Raw genomic sequence first — 25,020 nt, 5'->3', positions numbered from 1 at the left:
GCAAATCGAATTAAAAAGCATATCAAAGGATTGTGCATTATAATCAAGTGGGATTCATCCCAGGGATGCAAGGTTGGTTCAACATACGGAAATCAATAAATGTATTTCATCATGTCAATAGACTTAAAGATAAGAATCATATGATCATCTCAATAGATGCAGAAAAAGCATTTGACAAAATAAAGCACGGCTTTATGTTCAAAACACTAGAAAAACTAGGAATAACAGAAACATATCTCAACATTGTAAAGGCTATCTACGCTAAGCCTCAGGCCAGCATCCTTCTAAACAGAGAAAAATTGAAAGCGTTCCCTCTAAAAACTTGAACAAGACAGGGATGCCCTCTTTCACCACTTCTATTCAACATAGTTCTTGAAACACTGGCCAGAGCAATTAGACAGACTAAAGAAATAAAAGGGATATGTATAGGAAAAGAAGAACTTAAATTAGTACTATTTGCTGATGATATGATTCTATACCTAGAAGACCCAAAAAAATTTTCACCAGAAAACTTCTAGAACTAATAAATGAATTCAGCAAAGTAGCAGGATATAAAATCAACACCCATAAATCAAAGGCATTTCTGTATATCAGTGACAAATCCTCTGAGAAGGAAATGAGGACAACTGCCCCATTCACAATAAGATTTAAAAAAAAAGATACTTAGGAATAAACTTAACGAAAGAAGAGAAAGATCTATACAATGAAAACTACAGAATCCTAAAGAGAGAAATCAAAGAAGACTTTAGAAGATGGAAAGATCTACCTTACTCTTGGATAGGCAGAATTGATATTATCAAAATAACCATAGGACCAAAAGCACTATACAGATTTAATGCAATTCTGATCAAAATACCAATGACATTCCTCATAGAAATAGAAAAGGCAATCTTTGAATTCATCTGGAAAAATAAGAGACCCAGAATAGCTAAAGCAATCCTTTTTAGGAAGAACGAAGCAGGTGGCATCACTACACCAGAACTTAAACTATACTCACAGCAATAGTAACAAAAATAGCCATGATACTGGCACCAAAATAGGTTGGTAGACCAATGGTATAGAATAGAGGACACAGAGACTAACCCACAAAATTACAACAATCTTATATTACACAAAGGTGCCAAAAGCATGCACTGAAGAAAAGATAGCATCTTCGACAAATGGTGCTAGGAAAACTAGAAATCCATATGAAACAAAATGAAATTAAACCCATATCTCTCACTATGCACAAAACTGAACTCAAAATGGATCAAGGACCTAGAAATTAAACCAGAGACTCTGCTTCTAATAGAAGAAAAAGTGGGCCCTAATCTTCATCATGTGGGATTAGGCCACAACTTTGTTAATAAGACTCTTATAGCACAAGAATTTAAACCAAGAATCAATAAATAGGATAGAATCAAACTAAAAAGTTTCTTCTCAGCAAAAGAAACAATCTGTGAGGTGAATAGAGTGCCTACATCCTGGGAGCAAATTTTTACCCCTCACACATCAGATAGAGCACTAATCTCTAGGGTATATAAAGAACTCAAAAAGTTAAGTACTGAAAAAATAAGTAACCCAATCAACAAATGGGCCAAGGACCAGAACAGACACTTCTCAGAAGTGGATATACAATCAATCAACAAATATATGAAAAAATGTTCATCATGTCTAAGAATCAGAGAAATGCAAATCAAAACTAGTCTAAGATATCTCACTCCAGTCAGAATGGCAGCTATTATGAAGACAAACAACAATAAGTGTTGGCAAGGATATGGGGAAAAAGGCACACTCATACATTTCTGGTGGGACTGCAAATTGTGCAGCCAATATAGAAAGCAGTATGAAGATTCCTTGGAAATCTGGGAATGGAACCACCATTTGACCCCAGCTATTCCTCTCCTCAGACTATATCCAAAGGACTTAAAAACAGCATACTATAGGGACATAGCCACATCAATGTTTATAGCAGCACGATTCACAATAGCTAAACTGTGGAGCCAACCTATATGCCCTTCAGTGGATGAATGGATAAAAAAAAAATGTGGCATATATACACAATGGAATTTTACTCAGCAATAAAAGACAGTAAAATCATGGCATTTTCAGGTAAATGGATTGTATTGGAGAAGATAATGCTAAGTGAAGTTAGCCAAGCCCCCCAAAACAAATGCCGAATGTTTTCTCTGATATAAGGAGGCTAACTCATAGTGGGGGAGTAAGGGGGAGCATGGGAGGAATAGATGGATTTTAGATAGGGAAGAGGGGTGGGAGGGAAAAGGAGGAGGCAAGGGATTAGCAAGGGTGATGGAATGTGATGGACAGCATTATCCAAACTACATGTATGAAGACATGAATTGGGTGTCAACTTACAAACCGAGATATGAAAATTGTGGTATATATGTGTAATAAGAATTATAGTGCAAAAAAGTACATGTATAAAGACATGAATTGCAGTGAACATACTTGATATACAAAGATATGAAAAGTTGTGCTCTATATGTGTAATAAGAATTGTGATGCATTCCACTGTCGTGTATTTAAAAAAAATCAATTAAGTAAGAAAAATTAAAACAATAGATAAGAAGCTATGATTAGGTACATAACTCTGGGACAATATTAAGAAACCAAACGTAAGAATAATTGGCATTCAAGAAGGAGTGGAAATTCATACTAATGGCATTAATTACCTTTCCAGTGAAATAATAGCAGAAAACTTTTCTGAATCTTGGGAATGAGACGGACATCTATATACGGGAAGCACTTAGAACCCAAAATAAACAAGCTTACTGGTTTCATACAGTAACCTTATATGCAATTTGCCTTTAATTGTATTTTTAAAGAACAACTACAAAAGTCTGAACCTAACCATTAGTTAGGAAAAGTTGATACCAACTCTTTTTTAATAACTATGTTTTTGTTAGCTACAAGTGTTTCTTATCAGGAATTTAAAACTAAAAATCTGTTTCGTCTATTATATCTGATCATTTTCCAAGGCCTCTTTGATATTCCCAATGTTCCTCACCCTTTTTCTCCTTCTCTCCTCTCCTATTGTACTCTCCTGATTTAAATCCTCATTCCCCATCCCTGGACAGGGATTCACTCTAGGAAAGATGTCGCTTTCTCCAGGGATCATACTTTTTCTGCTCACATCTATAAAGATGAGCATGCTTGTTTTTCCTCTTCTTGGCTTGCTAAAGACAAACCTTGACTCAGCAATTCTCTCTCGCCTCTAGGAAGGCTTCCCTGTAGGCCTATTGACTCTCCTCACCATGGTTTTTTATAACTCTTACAGATAGATTGAAATATACGTCATGACACAAACATGCATGTTTTCTGTTGAACTCTGCCCAACTCATCAGCCTGATTCTGCACCATAATTACAGGCATCCTCAGGAGGATGATGGTTATGGTTACAGATCTGATGTAACACCAGGGCAATTTTGAGTGTATGACTGGATCTTTGTACTTCTTTACTGATTTATTGCTATATGTCATAACTTTTCCTGACTTTGTCTATACTGCCATGCATGACTTGTTCCTCATAGGTGGAAAGGATAGAAAACTGACCTGAGAAAATATTTTCCTCATTTTCCAGGAAATCTGCAGGGAATTCCAGAACTACGTGAGAAATGGATCACTCGTATGCACCAGGGAGCATAACCCCGTTTTTGGCCCAGATGGCCAAATTCACGGAAACAAGTGTTCCATGTGTTCTAGTGTGTTGTAGGTATCCACCCCAGCTCTCCCTCTGACTCTCTTCATCACTGTTCACTTTGAGCCTCAGATTCCTCCTACATCTGTAGTATATCTACCATGGACTGTCAACTAGATATCTTACAAACACATGGAAAAGACATTAAGTACCACTGAAGTACACAGTGACAGTGTTATTCTCAATCCAGTCTTCCTTCTATCTTCTAATTAAGTCAAAGGAAAAGACTCCCTTCAGTGTTGATATGTTTTTAACACTTGACACTCTTTATTTATGACAAAAAGTGGGCAGAAGTTTCATGGTCTGAATTGCATGCTCTCTTTGGTCTCTCTTCCTCCTCTGGTGTATTACCACTCTGTGAGTATATTCAGATGTGGGTTAAGGTAATCCAGTTGAATAGACATGTGTGGGGCTGAGACATAAAGACTGTTATAATAACCTGAAGAAGACAGAGAAGTGGAATAGAGAGGACACATCTAGCCTTTCAGGGAAAGTGCTAGACACAGGTGAAATTCACACTTTGAAAAGTGTATTAGTGTGGCAGGAAACCCCTAAGAGTCAGGTTCATGTGCCAGATTTGTACTGAAATATTAAGTCAGGTCAGAGCTTGCTAGGCCTTTCTGTTGCTTCGTGCTATGGATAAACTTGAAGGGTGGAGCTCCACTGTGTGGGGCATTAGAGAAGCTGAGTTTTATCAATTCTAATTCCTTCCTTGTTAGACTGCCAATTCCCTCTTGAACATCACTCTAAAATAAATGTGGAGAAAAATATTTAAATGTATGTTTAAAGAAACAACAACAAAATAGTCTCCAATTACAGAGGTCTTACCTTAAGTGTATGCAGGTAATTTCTTAAAAGGACAGATTGACAGCGTGAAGCATTAGATTAAATAGTGACTGGGAGGAAGATAAATCAGGATTTTTTCCTCTCATCTATTCCATTTGGTTATGCTGTGGTAATAACCAGAGGTGGTAAATACTTTCAATGTCTAGCATGACATGCTACATGAAGTCATGCCTATTTCATAGTTTGAACACCGGCTTAGGCACACAGTAAGAATTTAATCCATGTTAATTAACTTCAAATTTTGTCTGAGATTACTTCCAATCTGAAAATTCTCTGATTCTTTCTCATATCTTTTCTTCAACCACTCTCATTTAGCCAAGCAGAAGAAGAGGAAAAGAAAAAGAAGGAAATTATTTCAAGAAATAAGAGACAATCTGCTTCCTTTGAGGTGAGCTACCCTTTCTAATAAGTCAGAGGCATATGGACCTGGGGATGTACATGTCACATTCAGGGAACACGTGAATTCCCTGAAACTCTATGAAACCTTTGTACAGCTGTTGTTTTGATTTGTTTGCATCTGTGCATGTACAGATGTGATTTTCTTACTTGAGGATCCATTGACACTTAAAAATATCCATGCCTTCAAAGTTGAGAAGTATCCTAAAATAGGCCAATAGTTGACCTCCAGTTTAAAAAATAAAAGGCTAAATTTCACTCATTCTTGCAAATCAGATCTAAACTTTGTTTAACACCTCCAACTTTCCTCCTTGATTTCTTTAGAAGTTATGTAGTGAATACCGCAAACCCTGGAAGAATGGACAACTTATTTGCACCAGAGAGAATGACCCCATTCGGGGCCCAGATGGGAAAATGCATGGCAACACCTGCTCCATGTGTCAGGCCTTCTTGTGAGTAGAGCATTGCCAGGGAGCTTGGGAAATGCTTTGGAAAAACTGTTTTAATGGAAATAATGCACTTTCTTCTTCAATGTAGAATTCGGTTTGAATGTCATATTTAAAAGTACCAAAAAATCGTAACAGCAAATGGAGAACTTTCAGACTATAAGTGCATAAGAGATACAGCATAAGCAAGATGTAAAAGTGAACTAGTGTGTGATCTGATATATATATATAACATCTCAAATACCTAACATATAGAAATAGACAGAGACCAGAATTGGGAAGGGATGGGTGTTGGAAATGAGGAAATCTCAACTAGAGGATCTGATTTCAATTATGAGACATACTTTTTGAGATCTTTTGCACAATATGGAGACTGTAGTTAATAATATATCATGTATTTCAGAAAAGCTAAAAGAGTACATTCTAAATATTGTAATCACAGAGAGATAAATAAATCATTCCACATGTATATCTGTATAAAAATTTTTATCACATTATCATCATGAATAGAAGTTATTTGTCAAAACAATTTTTCACAAAAGAGATGTAGAGTGGTATAAGGCATTTCAGAAGTAATTTATAATTTTCCATCCAGATTGGAGATTAGTCTATGATAATCATACTAATTATTTTCAGCTCTATGAAATATTATTAGTCAAACTAAGAAAATTAGTACTATATGGAAATTTTATGAGATTTTTTTTTCTTTTGCTCACTATTTTTCTTCCCACCAATTCTGTGTGAATTTAGGGAATAGAAATAAAATGGATAAGAAGTATATAGGGAGGAAGATTTGGTTTTAACACGAATAATAACATAAAGATAATGACTTAAGGATAATGATTTCCATGTGTAGAAGTTGGTTACCTATTTTAGGGAACCTGAAGTTTGTGAAATAAGTAAAATGGTATGGACCCTTAAACAAGAATCTACAATTTCCCCTAACTCATGTTTTGACTAAAAGTATTTCCCAATTTACTTTCTCAACATTAAAGTCTCTGAGGATAATGTGATATTTTTATACAGATATACATGTGGAATGATTTAATCAGCCTAAGAAACATAATCACCTTATATATTTATCTCTCTGTGATTAGAATATTTAAAATATACTCTTTTAGCTCTTTTGAAATACACGATATATTGTTAACTACAGTCTACATATTGTGCAAAAGATCTCAAAAAGTCTTCTCTGTTGGATGAGGGGCAGGGGCAGTCTAATTCATCAGATTTCTCCCATAATGTTAGAGCCATTGAACTCCAAAAATCTTTTCTATTTGGAAAGTCAATATGATGATGATTTAGGTATCATAATAAGCATTTATTGAATATATGTAATTGTCTGGTATATGATAAAATTTGCTACATTATCTCATTTAATCTTCATCATAATCATATGAAATAGGTTCTATATTATCACAAGTTACAAATGAAAAGACGAAGGCCCAATGAAATTAAGAGTGGCAGAAAATCAGCTGAGTTTATGTTTTATGTTGGTAAAAAAAAATATAACATGCTTCTCACTGTAGTGTACACAGGATATAATCTCTTATCAAGGCTTTACCAACTACCGGTGATATATTTGCCTATAGATAGGCTTCTTTCAATCTGTTTTTCTTTTTCTCTACATTTCATTTTCTCTACAGAAATAATTCTGCCACCTAGTGGGTAGTTCTGCTGCTTTTTCTGATCATTCCTCATTAAAATATTTAGTCAACTTGGATTTCTTTAGATCAGTTTTCACATAAAGAAGTATGAAAAACACATTTTAAACCTATTTTAATAAATACAATAAATACAAAAATTCTCCAATAAATACAAACTCTCTATTCAAAAACACTTTTATTACCCATATATGCTAACAAAGGTTACTGAGTTTCTTGATGATCTTTTTTCCTCCATTGTCATTTTTTGCACTTTTTCATACCATGTGAAAATAATCTTTTCATCTTTTAAAAATGTTTTAATTTGATGGATGGTCAAATCTTGTATTGATTAGAATGCATTAAAACATTTTAACAAATTATGCAATATTTTTTTTCTCTATACAACAGGATTTGTTTGTGTCATATACCAGCTATGCTGTAGGTCCAACCACTAAATTCAGTTTGCAACACTAGTAATTATCTAACATAGAAAGATCTATTGCTCTCACTTAATTTTGTCATATGCCTATTTTTGGAATGTTTACTTACAATGATGATAATGCTGATGATATCAGTTCCTTATATAATTTATGCTAATCAATTGATGATGTAAGAGGTACTGTTCTAGTGACCTTAAATATACCAACTCATTTAATACTCCATACATTATTAAGAGAAAGGTATTCTTACTACCTGTCCTATACCTCTATTGCTCTTCATTTAAAAGCAAGGAAGGCAGAGGGAGACTAAGGTGTGTCTCATTTTCCTAGGATGATCTCAGTCCAGAGTATTTCCCCCTAATCACTCTGCTGTATTGCTGCCCAAACCAAATATTACCGCTTTATATAAGTGACCACAGAAGCAAATCAGAGAATATTACTGCAGTGCACATGCTGGGAAGTTAAATGGATTACTCATTGATAAAGGGACTTCCTCTTGAACACTATTGTCTTCAGGTGTAGTGAACCTTTATAGTTGATTATAAATACAATGACAAAGTACTATGGGTGGATCTTGAGAATAATCAAAGCAGTGACTGATCAATCTATAAATGTGAAAGATCTGCTCTCCTGGAATAAGATCCATTTTTTCTCTCTCTCTATTTCCCTGTCCCTTGTAGTAAACAAGAAGAAAAATCAACAGCAAAAGAAAAAAGGGAAGCTGCAAAGGTAATTTTCTCAGAAATTCTGACTTTGTTTCTTGGCAATTTTTCTATATAATAGAATTCTAGTTATCTCATTAGCATAAATTTTTTGTTTGTTTCATGTCTGAAATAAACTAAGAAAACTCTTATCCTTTAAAAAAAGAAAGGGAAGTCTTTATGAAATTTTTCTAATACCAATTTTGCTTTATGATTATTCAAATTTTGAGGTTCATTTTTATAAAAAATATTGAATATTCAAAGGATAGGAAGAGACCTATACCCCAAACTGATAACTATGTCCCAACTAAGAATGGTGAGGTGGCCTTAGAACCACTCACAGACATTCACTCCTACAGCAGCAGTAACACAGAGACTGTAGACACAACACCTATAAGGAACCTCAATATAGATCATGTCTGTACCCTGTTACAACAGAATTGTGAAGCCTAGAAGAGCAATAACAGAGAATGTACTCCATATACACTGCTGCATACAACATCTGACCCACTAGATGGACCCCACTATTGTGAGATCTACAGAGAAAGTGGAATCCTCAAGCACTAACACAACAAGTGTCAAGATACACTATCTAACACCATAGAAACCATATGAATCTACAAAACCCCCTTGGAAGAATATTCACAATAACCTGATGCTCTGGAACATTTCATCAAGAGAGAGCTATGCCCTAAAGGGGTCTTCACATAATAGTAGAAGACAAATCCATCCCAACAGATGAACAAATACCAATATAGGAATACAAGAATTATGAAAATAAAAAAGAGAATGTGTCACCATAAGGCTCATAATTTACTAGCAACTTATTCCAAAGATTGAGTGGATGAAACAGAAGATAAAGAATTTAAAGAATGATTATAAAAGTGGCCGATGAACCAGAGAACACAGAAAATTATGTGAAAGAAATAAGGAAACAAGTATAGGATATGAATGAGAAATTCAATTAAGAAATAGAAATATTGACGAAGACCCGAACAGATATCTTAGAAATGAAAGGCACAATCAACGAAATAAAAAATTCAGTTGAAAGTCTCTTCAACAGATTAGATCAGGTAGAAGACAAAATTTCATTTTGAGGACAAGTTGGCTGACTTTGAATATACAGATAAAATTAAAACAACAGATAAGAAACTATGATTAGGTACATAAATCTGGGACAATATTAAGAAACCAAACTTAAGAATAATTGGCATTCAAGAAGGAGTGGAAATTCAGACTAACGGCATTAATAACCTTTCCAGTGAAATCATGGCAGAAAACTTTTCTGAATCTTGGGAATGAGACGGACATCTATATACGGGAAGCACTTAGAACCCACAATAAACAAGCTTGCTGGTTTCACACAGTAGCCTTATACACAATTTGCATTTAATTTTATTTTTGAACAATAACTACAAAAGTCTGAACCTAACCATTAGTTGGAAAAGGTTGATACCAACTCTTTTTTAACAAATGTTTTTATTAGCTGCAAGTGTTTCTTATCAGTAATTTAAAACTGAAAATCCATTTCATCTATTATATTTGATCATATTCCAAGGCCTCTTTGATATTCCCAATGTTCCTCACCCTTTTTCTCCTTCTCTCCTCTCCTATTGTACTCTCCTGATTTAAATCCTCATTCCCCATCCCTGGACAGGGATTCACTCTAGGAAAGATGTCACTTTCTCCAGGGATCATACTTTTTCTGCTCACATCTATAAAGATGAGCATGCTTGTTTTTCCTCTTCTTGGCTTGCTAAAGACAAACCTTGACTCAGCAATTCTCTCTCGCCTCTAGGAAGGCTTCCCTGTAGGCCTATTGACTCTCCTCACCATGGTTTTTTATAACTCTTACAGATAGATTGAAATATACGTCATGACACAAACATGCATGTTTTCTGTTGAACTCTGCCCAACTCATCAGCCTGATTCTGCACCATAATTACAGGCATCCTCAGGAGGATGATGGTTATGGTTACAGATCTGATGTAACACCAGGGCAATTTTGAGTGTATGACTGGATCTTTGTACTTCTTTACTGATTTATTGCTATATGTCATAACTTTTCCTGACTTTGTCTATACTGCCATGCATGACTTGTTCCTCATAGGTGGAAAGGATAGAAAACTGACCTGAGAAAATATTTTCCTCATTTTCCAGGAAATCTGCAGGGAATTCCAGAACTACGTGAGAAATGGATCACTCGTATGCACCAGGGAGCATAACCCCGTTTTTGGCCCAGATGGCCAAATTCACGGAAACAAGTGTTCCATGTGTTCTAGTGTGTTGTAGGTATCCACCCCAGCTCTCCCTCTGACTCTCTTCATCATTGTTCACCTTGAACCTCAGATTCCTCCTACATCTGTAGTATATCTACCATGGATTGTCAACTAGAAAATCTTACAAACACATGGAAAAGACATTAAGTACCACTGAAGTACACAGTGACAGTGTTATTCTCAATCCAGTCTTCCTTCTATCTTCTAATTAAGTCAAAGGAAAAGACTCCCTTCAGTGTTGATATGTTTTTAACACTTGACACTCTTTATTTATGACAAAAAGTGGGCAGAAGTTTCATGGTCTGGATTGCATTCTCTCTTTGGTCTCTCTACCTCCTCTGGTATATTACCACTCTGTGAGTATATTCAGATGTGGGTTAAGGTAATCCAGTTGAATAGATGTGTGTGGGGCTGAGACATAAAGATTGTTATAATAACCTGAAGAAGAAAGAGAAGTAGAATAGAGAGGATTGTGTCTACCCTTTCAGGGAAAGTGCTAGACACAGGTGAAATGCACACTTTGAAAGTGTATTAGTGTGGCGGGAAACCCCTGAGAGTCAGGTTCATGTGCCAGATTTGTACTGAAATGTTAAGTCAGGTCAGAGCTTGCTAGGCCTTTCTGTTGCTTCGTGCTATGGATAAACCTGAAGGGTGGAGCTCCACTGTGTGGGGCATTAGAGAAGCTGAGTTTTATCAATTCTAATTCCTTCCTTGTTAGACTGCCAATTCCCTCTTGAACATCACTCTAAAATAAATGTGGAGAAAAATATTTAAATGTCTGTTTAAAGATACAACAACAACAACAAAAATAGTCTCCAATCACACAGGTCTTATCTTAAGTGTATGCAGGTAATTTCTTAAAAAGAAAGATTGACAGAGTGACGCATTAGATTAAATAATGACTGGGAGGACAAGAAATCAGGATTTTTCTCTCATCTTTTCCATTTGCTGGTCCTATGGTAATAACCAGAGGTGGTAAATACTCACAATGTCCAGCATGACATGACACATGTCAGAGGGAAATGACAAGAGAATGAAAATGTTAGGCTTGTGATCAACCTCAAAAAAGGAGCTGCTGCTGAGGTTGGTGGCACACACCTATAATCTCAGTGGCTGCAAAGGCTGAGGCAGGAGGATCATGAGTTCAAATCCAGGCTCAGCAACTTAGCTAGACCCTAAGCAACTTAGTGAGAACCTGTCTCTAACTAAATAATAAAAAGCGCTGGTGACGTGGCTTATCTCTGGTTCAAAACAACAACAACAAAAAAGTAGCTGCTTAATCTTACTGAACTTGGATCACTATTATGATCTCAAACTAGAATTTCTCTATGAACATTAGATCCTCCAAAATAATATTTAAAATTTGTATTTCATGGTAAAACATGTTTTTTAAATATGGTATCTTTTTTTAATACTTTTATTTTGTTTACTATTTATTTTTATGTGATGCTGGGGGTCAAACCCGGTGCCTCACGTATGCTAGGCAAGTGTTCTACTATTGAGCTACAACCCTATCCCATAAAATTATATGATGATGGATTTATCATCGAACTTGGCATTACCATTTGCTCTTGTCCTTGATGTGGTAGTTATTTGTATAGGAAAAGTTTCACAATTAGAAAAAAATCAAAACAATCGTGGCTTCTTATAGATCACTGATTGAAGTCATAAAATCTATAGACTATAAGATCAACGGAGGGGCATAAGCTGATTAAATTCGTGCTTTTTTATTATTGCTATTTTTAGAGAGGGGATATGGACTATTTAATTTATCTGTACATTGGCTAAAACAATAGCACTTGTTGGGGTGGGTATAAGTGTCATAAAGACTGTTTGACTTTCATTCTGAAAGTTCCTCATTCCTTCTTGAAACAATCTACCAAAGTCAGTGGAGAATCGTACTCAGCCTGTTGTCTTCTATTGCAGCATGCTTGAAGAAGAGGAGACGAAAAATCATAATGAAGAAGAAACAGAGAAAGTTGAGGCTGAAAAAGTTAAGAGAGAAGCCGTGGAGGTAGTTGTTTTAAATCATCAGAGTCACATACATATACAATGTCGTTCTCCCTCAACCTGTCTCCTACCCCAACAGTCCCAGGGTCTTAGTGTCTGCAAGCTGAGGAAATATATTGGATCCCGGTGGATTAGAAGACTCCTTTTCTTCTTATATATTAAGCCCAACAGGGCTAATATGCCTGAAGGGCTGTGCCTAGGTCTTTGTCCCTTCTTTCCTTTATCCTTTTCCAGTTTACAAGACCTCATCTCTACTTTTCTCTTACCTCTTACCTTTACTCCCTAGTGTCTATCTTTGATTCTGAGAGAAAAGTAATCATTTAAAAACATTAGGCAAGCCATGTCACCCAGAGGCCTCTCAGCTCAGAGTAAGAACTGAGGTCCTTCTAGTAGCTTAGAGGCCAGGCTTGGTCTGATCCCTGTCACATCTCAGACCTCATTTCCTATTGTTCTACATACCATTCTTCTGCTGGTTTACACTGACCATCTTGTTGCTTTTTGAACATGCCAAGAATCAATTCATGTCTTTCTGTCTTGTAGAATGATATCATGGTTAAAAATCTGAATTCAAACTTGTGCTCTCAGGGTTCAAATCCTTGCTCTGTCTTCTTACAAGTTAAGTTCAGATAGCCAAAATCTCTATGTCTTAATTTCCTCATTTATAAAATGAGAAGGTTATTATTACCAATAAGAAACTTATCTGTGTTTAACAGCACAGTGTCTCCCATATCTTTTTTTAACATGTTTTTAGATTTTGATGCACCTTTATTTTATTCATATATTTATATGCGGTGCTGAGAATTGAACCCACACATACTAGACAAGTGCTCTACCACTGAGCCACAACCCCAGCCATATCTAAGCACTCAATATATAATATCTATTGTTGCTGTATTTATTGTATTTATCTGTGTAATATCATTACCCAATAGGATGTATCACATTGCACAATTCACTAATTATTCAACAACTTTGCCTTCTATATGGCTTTGCTCTTAGGAAATATCCTTGACTAAATAAAAATTCAGGCTCAGAATATACATTAGTTTCTCCCTAAAGATTTCCTCCACTTGAATAATGTATTTAATAACTCTACCATTTATTATGTGAGAAAATGTCTTTATTTTACAAAATTTGCTTAATTCTTATAATTTCTTTTTATGTTTTCTTTTCTAAAAAAGTAAACACTTTGTATTAGTTTTCTATGTTTGCTACAACAAATTACCACAACATGGTGGCTGAAAGCAATGTAAATTTCGTATCTATGATTTTGTAGGATTAAAGTCAGACAAACATACCAGTTGGGCTAACATCAAAGGTTGGCAGGGCAGCCTGCCTCTCTGGAATCTCTAAGGAAGAATCCATATCCTGCTCTGTACCTTCTGGAGGCTATTTGTGTTGCACATGCTTGGACTCCTTCCTCCATCTCAAAGCCAGCAACGCTGCATCTCTCTGACTATTCCTCTGTGATCATATCTCACTCTCTATTCTGTCTCATCTTTCAATTTTAGGGGTTGGTTCTTGAGATGAAGCCCATTAGAGTAACCCAAGATACTCTGTTCATCTAAAGGCCTTTAACCTTATCTTTGTCATGTAAGGTAATCTATTCACTGGTCCCAGGTAGTAGGACTTGAACATATTGGTGAGAGTGAGAGTTATTATTCTGCATACCACAAATTCCTTTGAAAATTTAAGAGACAATAAATTGTGCTTTGTATCTGCCACAGTGCTTGCTTCAGAATAATGTTTGAAGATTTTCTAAAGAGATGAATACAACTACCTTAAATTCCAATTAATGTATGACTTAGGCCACTGAGAAAAATCTTGGCTAATATTCTCCTTCTACATCATGTTTTCTATGCTGTAGGGCATTGTGTTTTAGTTTTCAAAAGGGTAAGTGGAGAAAGGTTTCCAGTGCTTAGTTATCTGATTCTGAAATCATCCTCCTTTTGGCAGAAGCTGTGCAGTGAATACCGTCAGTATGTGAAGGATGGGTGGCTCCCCTGCACCAGAGAGAATGACCCCATTGAGGGCCTGGACGGGAAAATCCACGGCAACACTTGTTCCATGTGTGAGGCCTTCTTGTGAGTAGAGTTGCAAAGGAAAGCTCCGGTGGGTGAGAGGGTGACACTGCTGGTATCTCCAGGAGGTAGATAATGAAGGCTGTATAGGCATTGAGTTTGGAGATTTACTATTTTGAGGCTATATACTTAGCATGCTTTTCTCCTAGTTTCCTGAAAGGTACTTGAATTACTATCAAGGAAGGTCCATGTGCTAAGGGCAAATTTCCCTGGAGTTAATGGCATAAAAGGGTTAGGCCTTCTCTTTTCTGCGCACAGGGCACAGTTGTGAATAATCCAAAGGTGTAATCTTTGGGTACTAACAAGTAGAAAAAAGTGTTAACCTCTCATCAATATCCTAATTTCTTTTTGAGAGAAGGACAATATCTGTATTTTACAAAAGAAATGTCATCATGAAAATTTGTTTACTGGTTTGCTATTACATGTGTGTCTTATTTTTTAAGAAATATTAAAAACCAGAACCATAGCTGGGCATGGTGGCACATGCCTGTAATCCCAGATGTAATTCCAGCAGCTCAGGAGGCTGAGGCAGGAGGATTGGGAATTCATAGCCAGCCTCAACAAAATTGAGGCACTAAGCAACTCATTGAGACTGTGTCTCTAAATAGTACAAAACAGGGCTGGGGATGTGGCTCAGTGGTCAAGTGCCACTTGTTACCACCCCCCCCCCAAAAAAAAAAACCCAAAAACAATGATATGGAGGTGTATGACTTATTTTTTTTCCAAGTCCTGCGGTAAATAAATAGAGGTATAGAAGTAATGGAATATTCTTACCTAGAGTTATTTTCCTTTTAATATTCTCTATGTTGAGTGCTATGAATGATTCTCCCCTACCCATCTCTAACAGCCTGCAAGAAGCAAAAGAAAAAGATAATGAATCCAGAGAAAAAGTTAAAAGAGAATCTGAAAAGGTAATTGTCCTGGAAAAATACAAAATCAATCCTAATTACTGCTGGTAGTTACTTCCATGATCTTAAGTGATTCGTTTATTCTCTCTCAGTTTCTCAGATAACTCTAGAGTTTACGTCTATCGAGTAGTGTCTACATGTTAGTAACTGTGCATATTTATACATTTATCACATATTCTCATAATAATCTGGGATATTTATTGAGTACTGAAAACATATTGGCCACTATTATTTTAACCATGTACAATAGGTGCTATTACTTCCTTTTATAGATGAGATAACTGAAGTACAAAGAGGCAAAAACCTTTACCCAAGTCTCTTGATGGAAAATTTGGAATTCTAACTGGTAATGCAGTTGTCAGCATAGTAGTGCTTACCAGGCCACACTTAGGATATTATGCTGAATTTGTTAGGAAAGGGAAAGAATCCAGAGAAGGAAATGGAACTGAAACCACATCATAAACAGAACAACTAAAGTATCTGGGTATGTGTAGCTCTTGGAAGAGAATATTCAGAAGCATGAGAGAAGATCCAGAAAGCTCTCTTCAAATATCTGAAGAACATGCGTGAAAGAGGAAAAATACCATTGATTTTTCAGAAGGATGTAAAAGGCTTCATCTTTGCTTGCTGGTCTGAAGGAACATATTCATCCTACTTTATTAACTTAGGAAAATAAACCTGTTTTCCAAGATCTACCAAAAGTAGTATTATGGCTAGAATTATCCAGTAAAAATTTGGAATAAACCATCTGGTAGGTAATAGAGTCCTTATCACCGCATGTCTTCCAGCAGAAATTGAGTAACTTCTTGGCAGTCATAAGTTAGGGATTGAGAGACAGTATGGATGGTCAGACCAGATGAAATTTGAGGATTTATCCAACTCTAATCTTTTAAGTCTATGACATGTGCAGCGTTTTTAATTTTGTTTTTTGCATTATGATGTAATAGAGATAGACAGCAACCCCCTGAATAAGGACTGCAACCAGTCCTCAGAGAACCCAGTTTGTTAAGAGTCTTACTTGTGTGTAATTGCTGGTTCAGTCTGGATTTGGGGGATAACTTGCAAGGAAAAAGAAACACAGATCTCTTTTTGAGTTCTATGTTCTTAGTAGGAATTGAGTGATAGAATTGTCAGAGAAAAAAATCCCTAGGGAATTTCTTTCCCTCATCCCAGCACCTTTCAGGAAGTACTTAGTAGGAACCAACAAAATAATTTCCAAGAACATAACCAAGCTCTTGCCTTTTCTCTTTCTTTTAGGATAACTGTAGTGAATTTCGGAGCCTTTTGCAAAATGGAACTCTTTTCTGCACACGAGAAAACGATCCCGTGCGTGGCCCAGATGGCAAGACCCATGGCAATAAGTGTGCCATGTGCAAGGCAGTCTTGTGAGTGCACAGATAGAGCTCCTGCTGTGGGTTGAGAAAGTAATTGGGAGGCAAAGCTAGGTAGGAGATATATATGTGTGTGTGTGTTTGGGAGGGGGCTTTTCCCTTCCTTACATATAGAAGAAACAAATGATTATCTATCTTGATTATCTGTAAAGAATTTTAAGGTAAATTTATATATATATATATATATATATATATATATTAAAATTTATATATATATATATGTGTGTGTGTATATATATATATATATATATATATATATATATATATGCCAAGATTCATAGTTCTAGAAATAGAAAATACATTATTAGGTCATTCTCTAGTTCTGGGGTAGAGCCTCGATCACTACTAGATCAGAATATTTTTCTTGATAATATTTAAGTCCTTTGACAAGTATATCCCTTTTCTCGATTATTTTAGAATTCCCACTAGGAAGAAAACATGCAGATTTTACTGTCAATTTGAGTTTTCTATTTACAATTTTGGAAATATCACATTTTGGGAAATAAAACGTTTAGAAGTACATCTAAAATATTTAATTCATTCCATAGCAATTTTCTGAACATGTGTAATATATAGCATATCTAATGATTATACACAGATGAATGAAACAAATTCTCAGAAATCATATAGGCCCTTAGATATTAGATATAGACATGAGCTAATATAACATGAAAGGAATTGTTAAATGAAAAATGTTGGCATGGTACTTCAGAAAAAGCACAACTAATAGAAAGTTCTAAGTTGAATTAGAACTGAACCTTGCAGTTTGGGTCCGGTATAGACATGACAGGAAGGAATGAAAAAAGAGTGAAATAGCAGAGGTGAGGACTTCAGTTAAGAGAGCTATATTATGTCAGGAGCAAGACATTTAGTCTAATTATAATTTACCAACTTACAACATTTGAATGACAAATCAAGGATTCTGGGGTCAATTCTACACCTAGGAAGCTGCTGAAATGGTTCAGGTAGGAGAGGAAGTGGCCAAAATGTGGTTCCTTTAGGAAGATCCACTTGCTGGTAGTAAAATTGAGAAAGAGAGGGAAGGGCCCAAAATTCAGAATGCTACTGGGTGGGGGTGGGGACTGAGGGGAAAGGGTTTCAATAATCCAGTGAGAGACAACTAGAGTACAGGAGCAGGTTAGAAGGTGAGTGGATCAAGGGGGAAGAGCTGTGAAGGTGAATTCAAGGTTATGTGGCCACAGCTATACCAGCTGAGAGAGGAGCCCTCAGAGGTGATTCCAATACTTTTTTCTTCCAGAAAAGCAGAGAATCCAAGAGGATGGTAATGCTTGGTAGAGAAGCTAATTATTTTATGTGGGAAAGGCCTCTTAAACATAAGGTATTTATAAGAAATACAGCTGGAGATCTAGTTAACACTTAGGAAATGCTAATTAATGGCTCATCTTGCCTTATTTGTGATTATGTATATGTTGGTTTTCTTATACTGTCATGAAAGCTTTTCAGGCAAGGGTCTCCACCCAATTCATCCCTATTATTTTTGGACAAGAGGGTCCATAGTAGATGTTAAGTAAGTGCAGGTAGACACTATACAAATCTAACTTGGTCATATGATGAGAAGCTCATAGAAATATGCTCTGTGTTCTGGAAACTGTTTCTTGCTATCTTCCATTTTCTAATTTCTAGCAAGAAGGAAAGTGAAGAAAGAAAGAAGAAAGAAGAGGATGATCAGAGAAATTCTTCAGGACAAGGTTCTAATGGTGGAGGAGGGAAAGCTCAGGTAAGAGCCACCTCTAATGACATAACCAGGGGATGGACTTTGGGCAGTGGGGCAATGATAGGTCCTGAAGCAAAGGAGAATATAGGGAGTAATGAGCCAGAAAGGTGCTTGGAGGAACAGTGTATTTCTCCTGAAGGATGCAGGGTAAGATGTCAGACGTCACAGCTTCTCTAGGGCTCCTTTTGTCTTCTCTAAACCTGGAAGTAATTAGCCACATGAAGGCCTTATCCCAGTTTCCTGCCCCCTGTTCTGGTGACCTAGTACTTCTGTCAGCATTTCTTCTTACCAGTTTCACACGCTCTGCATCTTCTTTCACATGCTCTGCATCTTCTTTCATTATTTTTTCTTACCCTGGATGGATCCAAGTCCTGAGGCATCTTTTCTACTGGCCCAAGGCAGCATCACATGGTGAAAGAGCACAGGCTTTGGAGTCTAAGAGTTTGGGATACAGACCTGCTCACTCCCACTTGGACCTGTGAAGCACTGAATGCATCATTTGTCTCCCTTGCCTAACAGTACTCTTACAGAAATAAAATAATTTAGGCAAGCATTTAGTGCATTTTTCGAAACATTTTTAAGTGTCAGGATGACAATATTGCATATAAAGCAACTCCTCGGGCCTGTCAATACAACCTCCCAAGACTACGGCCACCTTATTTATCTTCTTATGACCTTGGAATCTCAAGATCATTTCTTTGTTTCTAAATCTAAAACATGTCCATTATTTTTATCTTTGATGAAATCTGTCCTTTCTGCTTTTTCAATATCTTCTGCTTTAGGAGGTTGAATTCTCACTCTCAAGTACACCTGTTCAGAAGTTTTATCCATCTTCTCTGTAATTTGAACAAGCTAGCTTTTTTGATAATTTATGTAACTTTACACTTATCCCCAGAATTTTTCTCTCCTTTCTACTCACAAAAGAAGTCAGCTCTTGTATTTACTAACTGGCATGTGGGTCATATGGTGTCTGTTGTAACTCTGCAACTCTGTCATTATTGTTGGAAGGAACCACAAATAAAGCCTAAAAAAAGGATCAAGGATGTGTTTTGATGAAACTTTACATGTGGGAGCCGGCAGCAGGACATATTTTGTCTGTGGACTATAGTTTGCCCATCTTTCATCTATGCTTTTAAATTCCAGTCAGCTTTATAACTTGCTTATGTAGGTCCTTAAAAGCAGCATTAGAAGCTAGGACACCTGACTCTTTATACTTAGAATACAGATGAGTCTAGCCCCTCTTTCTGTGTATATAGCAATGCTAGCTATCGTAATTCTTATAAAGGCAGATATGCAAGAACTTTTCGCAGGTTGTTTAATAAATTCAATGATAATTCAATAGTCTAAGCAATTCAGGAGGCCTGCTTTCTTTTCCCTTATTAGGATCCATGTGCTGAGTATCGGGATCATATGCAAAATGGAAAACTCAGCTGTACTCGGGAGAGTGATCCTGTACGTGGTGCCAATGGGAAATCATACAACAACAAATGTGTCATGTGTAAAGAGCTACTGTGAGTACTTATTACAACAGTCATTTCTAAATGATAGCCATGTATTCCTCCTGAGTTAATGGCTATTTCTAATTTTCTTTGACTTCCTTCATGAAAATCATTATTTTTGTCATTTCCAAAATATTATCTCTTTCTCTTGCATTTCCTAAGAAATATATACCCTAGGGGGCAGCTAATCAAGTTGCTGGTGCCCACGTTGTTTTTTATTATAATTCTTTGTGACCTCCAAATGCTGTTATTGATAGAGTTGTTCTTCAATTGTGCCTGAACCCTAGGAGGACTTCATGATGGTATTTGGAATAGCCAATTCGTACAAGAGAGCTTGTTTCCTGTTGTATTCATGGACACACTTATTGCTGTTTATTTTACCTTGGTTCATGGTACTGAATTAACATGCTTTATGACCCAGTTTGGCCCTTGTTTTGTGCGTTTAGGGCAAGTAACACAATTACTGTCAATCCCATCTGTTAGTAAAAGTAGTGTTTTCAGTTCCCAAACTTATCACAATATTCTTAATTATGGCATTTAATTGTTAAGTGTTTAACAATTATTTAGTGCCCCCTTAAAACACACACACACACACACACACACGTGTGTGCATATACACACACACATATGTTCTTCACCTTTCTACTTGAAAAAAAAATTGTTCATATAGGCCATGTGAGAAAATCTTATTTAAATATTACACTCTACTATTAAGAAAAACAGATTGATTTATTCAGGGTTTCATGAGGAGTGAACATCAGGGCTCAAGCTAGAATCCAGTTCTTCTGAATAACAGCCTATTATCTATTCTACATTATTAAAATCTTCAGTAGGAGCAAGAGTGGGGTGATGTGAGGGGTTAGCATTAGATGGGTATTTTAGTTCCATGTTCTTGAACAGGTCACATCCCTTCCATAGGCTTTAATAGCTCATATTTTAAGTCCAAAGAGGCAACAATAATCACAGTAGCTGTGTAGTGTTTCTTTTTGTAGTTCAATGAGATGAGCCATGTAAACTTCTTAGCCCAGCAACAGGCACAAAGTAGACATCCATTTAATGTGAATTGTCACTAGTAATGTTGACCTAATGTTCAGTAAATATTTGGTACAATATTTACAGTACTAAATAATCACTAATATTGTGGTCTCTTACATAATACCATGTTCTCTTTTTCCATGACTCATACTTTGTAGATATGATAAATTTAAATGATATAGCTCTTTTCATTTGTGACTTTCTTTCTGCATCATTCTTTAATAGCAAAATATTTTGTAAAAGAACATTTTGAATAAAACCACAGATCATCAAATGAATAAGATTATTAAGATAAAAATCTGCTATTATAAGATCTTTACCTGGAATAGTTAACAGGAGAAAACATAAATTGATTATTTTGACAATCTTTTAAAGACACTCATCCTACAATGGTTGGCTTTTAAATGCCTACCATTTGACAGGCACTCTACATGGACAGGTTTTCTACAAGTGAACTAGACAAAGTTCTTGCAATTATGAAACTATAATATAATATAGGAACTATAATGTAAAATAATATAGATAATAGACAAATAAGCAAATAGCTATATAAGACAAGATGATAAAGATAATAAAGCAACAGAACGGGAACATAGTTGCTGTTTTAATTACGGTATTCAGAAAAGCCTGAGCGTTCAGGGAGACCTGTGAAGTTTGGATGAAGTAAACCATTTGGAAATCAGGAAGAAGAAAGTTTCTGACAGTGCAAGAGACAATGCAAGGTCTGAATGTATGTGTGTGAGAATTAGCAAGCCCATGTGATCAAAAAGGAGGTTACAAAGATTATCATCAAAGATTATTGAGGAAGGGAGACAAATACAGGAAATGAGTTTTGAAAGATTATAGAAGGCTGTTTAGAGCCATGAGAAAGATGTTGAATTTTATTCTATATGTGTTCAGAAGATACTAGAGGTTTTTTGAGCAGAGCTATGACTATAATTCAAATTCCACTAAAGCCAAATAATTATAGGAACACTCATTTTTCCAATAATTTACTTGATTAAAATTTCATGACTTTAAATGTGAGTCTTAAATGTGTATTTTATTGCCACATCTCTATTTCCTGTATACTTAAAGGGAACTCCCTAAAATAAATATGTAAATATTAAAATCATAAATGTATATATAGGTATATAATTATATTTATACAAATCCTTTGTTTAGTGTGAAAACCCAAGTGAAATTCTGAAAAAGAAATAACACAAATTAAAGTTTTATATTGTTTGAATCTTGGGTTAACTGCACCAGAATCACCAGACTTGCTTTTTAAAAATTAGGTTACTGAAATCAAATTCAGTTTTATTAAACTGTTGATATGGTCAGTGAATCAAATTTTGCATAGGGTGATATTCCAAACTCATAGAGTGAGTTTGGAAGATTCCTTCCTTTTCTATTTCATGGAATACTTTGAGGAGTACTGGTGTTAATTCTTCCTTGAAAGTCTTGTAGAACTCAGCTGAGAATCCATCTGGTCCTGGGCTTTTCTTGGTTGGTAGGCTTTTGATGGCATTTTCTATTTCATTACTTAAAATTGATCTTTTTAAATCATGTATGACTTCCTCATTCAGTTTTGGTAGATCATATATATCTATAAATTTGTCAGTGTCTTTGATATTTTCTATTCGAGTATAAATTTTCAGAATAGTTTCTAATTATCTTCTGTATCTCAGACATGTCTGTTGTGATATTTCCTTCTCCATCTTGTATTTTAATAATCTGAGTTTTCTCTCTCTTTTTTTTGTTAGCATGGCCAGGGGTTTATCTATTTTATTTATTTTTTCAAAGAACCAGCTTTTTGTTTTGTCAATTTTTTCAATTGTTTCTTCTTCCTGATTTCCAAATGGTTTACTTCATCCATAATTTACAGGTCTCCCTAAACTCTCCGGCCTTTCTGAATACCATAATTAAAACAGCAGCTGTGTTCCCTTTCTGTTACTTTATTATCTTTATCATATTGTCTTATTTAGTTATTTGCTTATTTGTCTATTATCTATATTATTTTACATTATATTTTCTATATTATAGTTTCATAATTGCAAGAAGTTTGTCTAGTTCACTTGAAGACTACCTGTCCATGAGTATTTTATTTCATTAATTTCAACTCTGATTTTAATTATTTCCTGTCTTCTACTGCTTTTTGGTGTTGACCTGTTCTTCTTTTTCTAGGGCTTTGAGATGTAGTGTTAGGTCATTTATTTGTTGACTTTTTATTCTTTTAATGAATGCACTCTAAGAATTTCTTTATTTCATCCTTGATTTCTTCTACTATCCATTCATAATTTATTTGTGAATTATTTAGAATATTTCCAAACTCATTATATGAGATTAATATCACCCTGATATCAAAGCCAGACAAAGACACATTGAGGGAAGAAGCTTTAGACCAATATCTCTGATGAACAAAGATACAAAAATTCTCAATAAAATTTTAGCAAATCATATACAAAAATATATTTAAAAGATAGTGCACCACGATGCAGGGTTGGTTCAACATAGGGAAATCAATAAATATAATTAATAGACTTAAAACCAAGAATCACATGATTATCTCAATAGATGCAGAAAAAGCATTTGACAATATACAGCAAAACTTTGTGTTCAAAACACTAGAAAAACTAGGGATAGTAGGAACATGATAAACATTGTAAAATCTATATATGCCAAATAAAGCCAGCATCATTCTAAATGGAGAAAAATTGAAAGCATTCTCTCTAAAAAATGGAACAAGACAAGGATGTCCTCTTTTATCACTTCTATTCAACACTGTCCTTGAAACTCTCCCCAGAGCAATTAGACAAAATAAAGAAATTAAAAGGATACAAGCAGGTATAGAAGAACTCAAACTATCACTATTTGCTGATGACATGATTTAATACCGAGAAGATCCAAAAAAATTCCATGAGAAAACTTTTAGAAATAATAAATGAATTCAGCAATGTAACAGGACATAAAATCAACACCCATAAATCAAATACATTCCTATATATCAGTGATGAATCCACTGAAAGAGAAATTAGGAAAACACTTCATTCACATTAGCCTCAAAAAAATAAATAAATAAAACTGGGAATCAATCTTACAAAGGAGGTGAAAGACTTCTACAATGAAAACTACAGAACATTCAAGAAAGAAATGGAAGAAAACTTCAGAAGATTGGAAGATCTCCCATGCTCTTGGATTGGCAGAATTAATATTGTCAAAATGGCCATAATACCAAAAGATTTAGTGCAATTCCTATTAAAATCCCAATGACATTCTTCACATAAATAGAAAAAGGAATTATGATATTTATTTGGAAAAATAAGAGACCCAGAATAGCTATAGCAATACATAGCAAGAAAAGTGAAACAGGAGACATCACAATCCCAGATCTTATACTATACTGCAGAGCTATAGTAACAAAGACAGCATGGAATTGATACCAAAACAGACTTGTAGACCAATGGTACAGAATAGAGGATACAGAGACAAACCCACATATATATAGTTATCTTATTCTAGAAACAGGTACTAAAAATATTCACTGGAGAAAAGATAATCTATTCAACAAATGGTTCTGGTAAAACTGAAATTCCATATGTAACAAAATGAAATTAAACTTCTATCTCTCACCATGCACAAAAATCAACTCAAAGTGGATCAAAGACTTAGGCACTAGAACAGAGACCCTGCACCTAATAGAAGAAAAAATAGGCCCAAATCTTTACCACATCAGCCTAAGGATCTGAATTCCTTACCCTAAAGCACAAGAAGTAAAATCAAGAATCGATAAATGGAATGGATTCAAATTAAAAAGCTTCTTCTCAGAAAAGGAAACAATGATGTGATGAGAGAGCCTACTGATTGAGAGAAAAACTTTACCACATGCACCTCTGATAAAGCATTAATCTCTAGGATATATAAAGAACTC

At 35.4% G+C, this 25,020-nt stretch overlaps 1 protein-coding gene across 4 annotated transcripts in view; it reads left to right on the top strand.

Moving 5' to 3' along the window:
• Positions 1-25,020, top strand: part of Spink5 (serine peptidase inhibitor Kazal type 5) — a 171,413-nt gene that overhangs the window by 128,293 nt on the left and 18,100 nt on the right. For all 4 annotated transcript variants that reach the window (XM_058584235.1, XM_058584236.1, XM_058584237.1 and 1 more), the window contains exons 21-31: positions 3,581-3,708; positions 4,859-4,931; positions 5,264-5,391; positions 8,152-8,200; positions 10,333-10,460; positions 12,378-12,465; positions 14,418-14,545; positions 15,390-15,453; positions 16,708-16,835; positions 18,486-18,579; positions 19,960-20,087. In XM_058584235.1, coding sequence (XP_058440218.1) covers positions 3,581-3,708; positions 4,859-4,931; positions 5,264-5,391; positions 8,152-8,200; positions 10,333-10,460; positions 12,378-12,465; positions 14,418-14,545; positions 15,390-15,453; positions 16,708-16,835; positions 18,486-18,579; positions 19,960-20,087 — 1,136 coding nt within the window. The remainder of the gene's footprint in view (positions 1-3,580; positions 3,709-4,858; positions 4,932-5,263; positions 5,392-8,151; positions 8,201-10,332; positions 10,461-12,377; positions 12,466-14,417; positions 14,546-15,389; positions 15,454-16,707; positions 16,836-18,485; positions 18,580-19,959; positions 20,088-25,020) is intronic.

Source organism: Marmota monax, unplaced genomic scaffold, assembly GCF_021218885.2.
Source record: "Marmota monax isolate L192 unplaced genomic scaffold, Marmota_monax_Labrador192_F-V1.1 WCK01_AAM20220418_F8-fsc00006, whole genome shotgun sequence".
Lineage (NCBI taxonomy): Eukaryota > Metazoa > Chordata > Mammalia > Rodentia > Sciuridae > Marmota > Marmota monax.
Note: the sequence above shows the minus strand (reverse complement) of the source record. Positions and strands in the feature narration are given on the sequence as shown.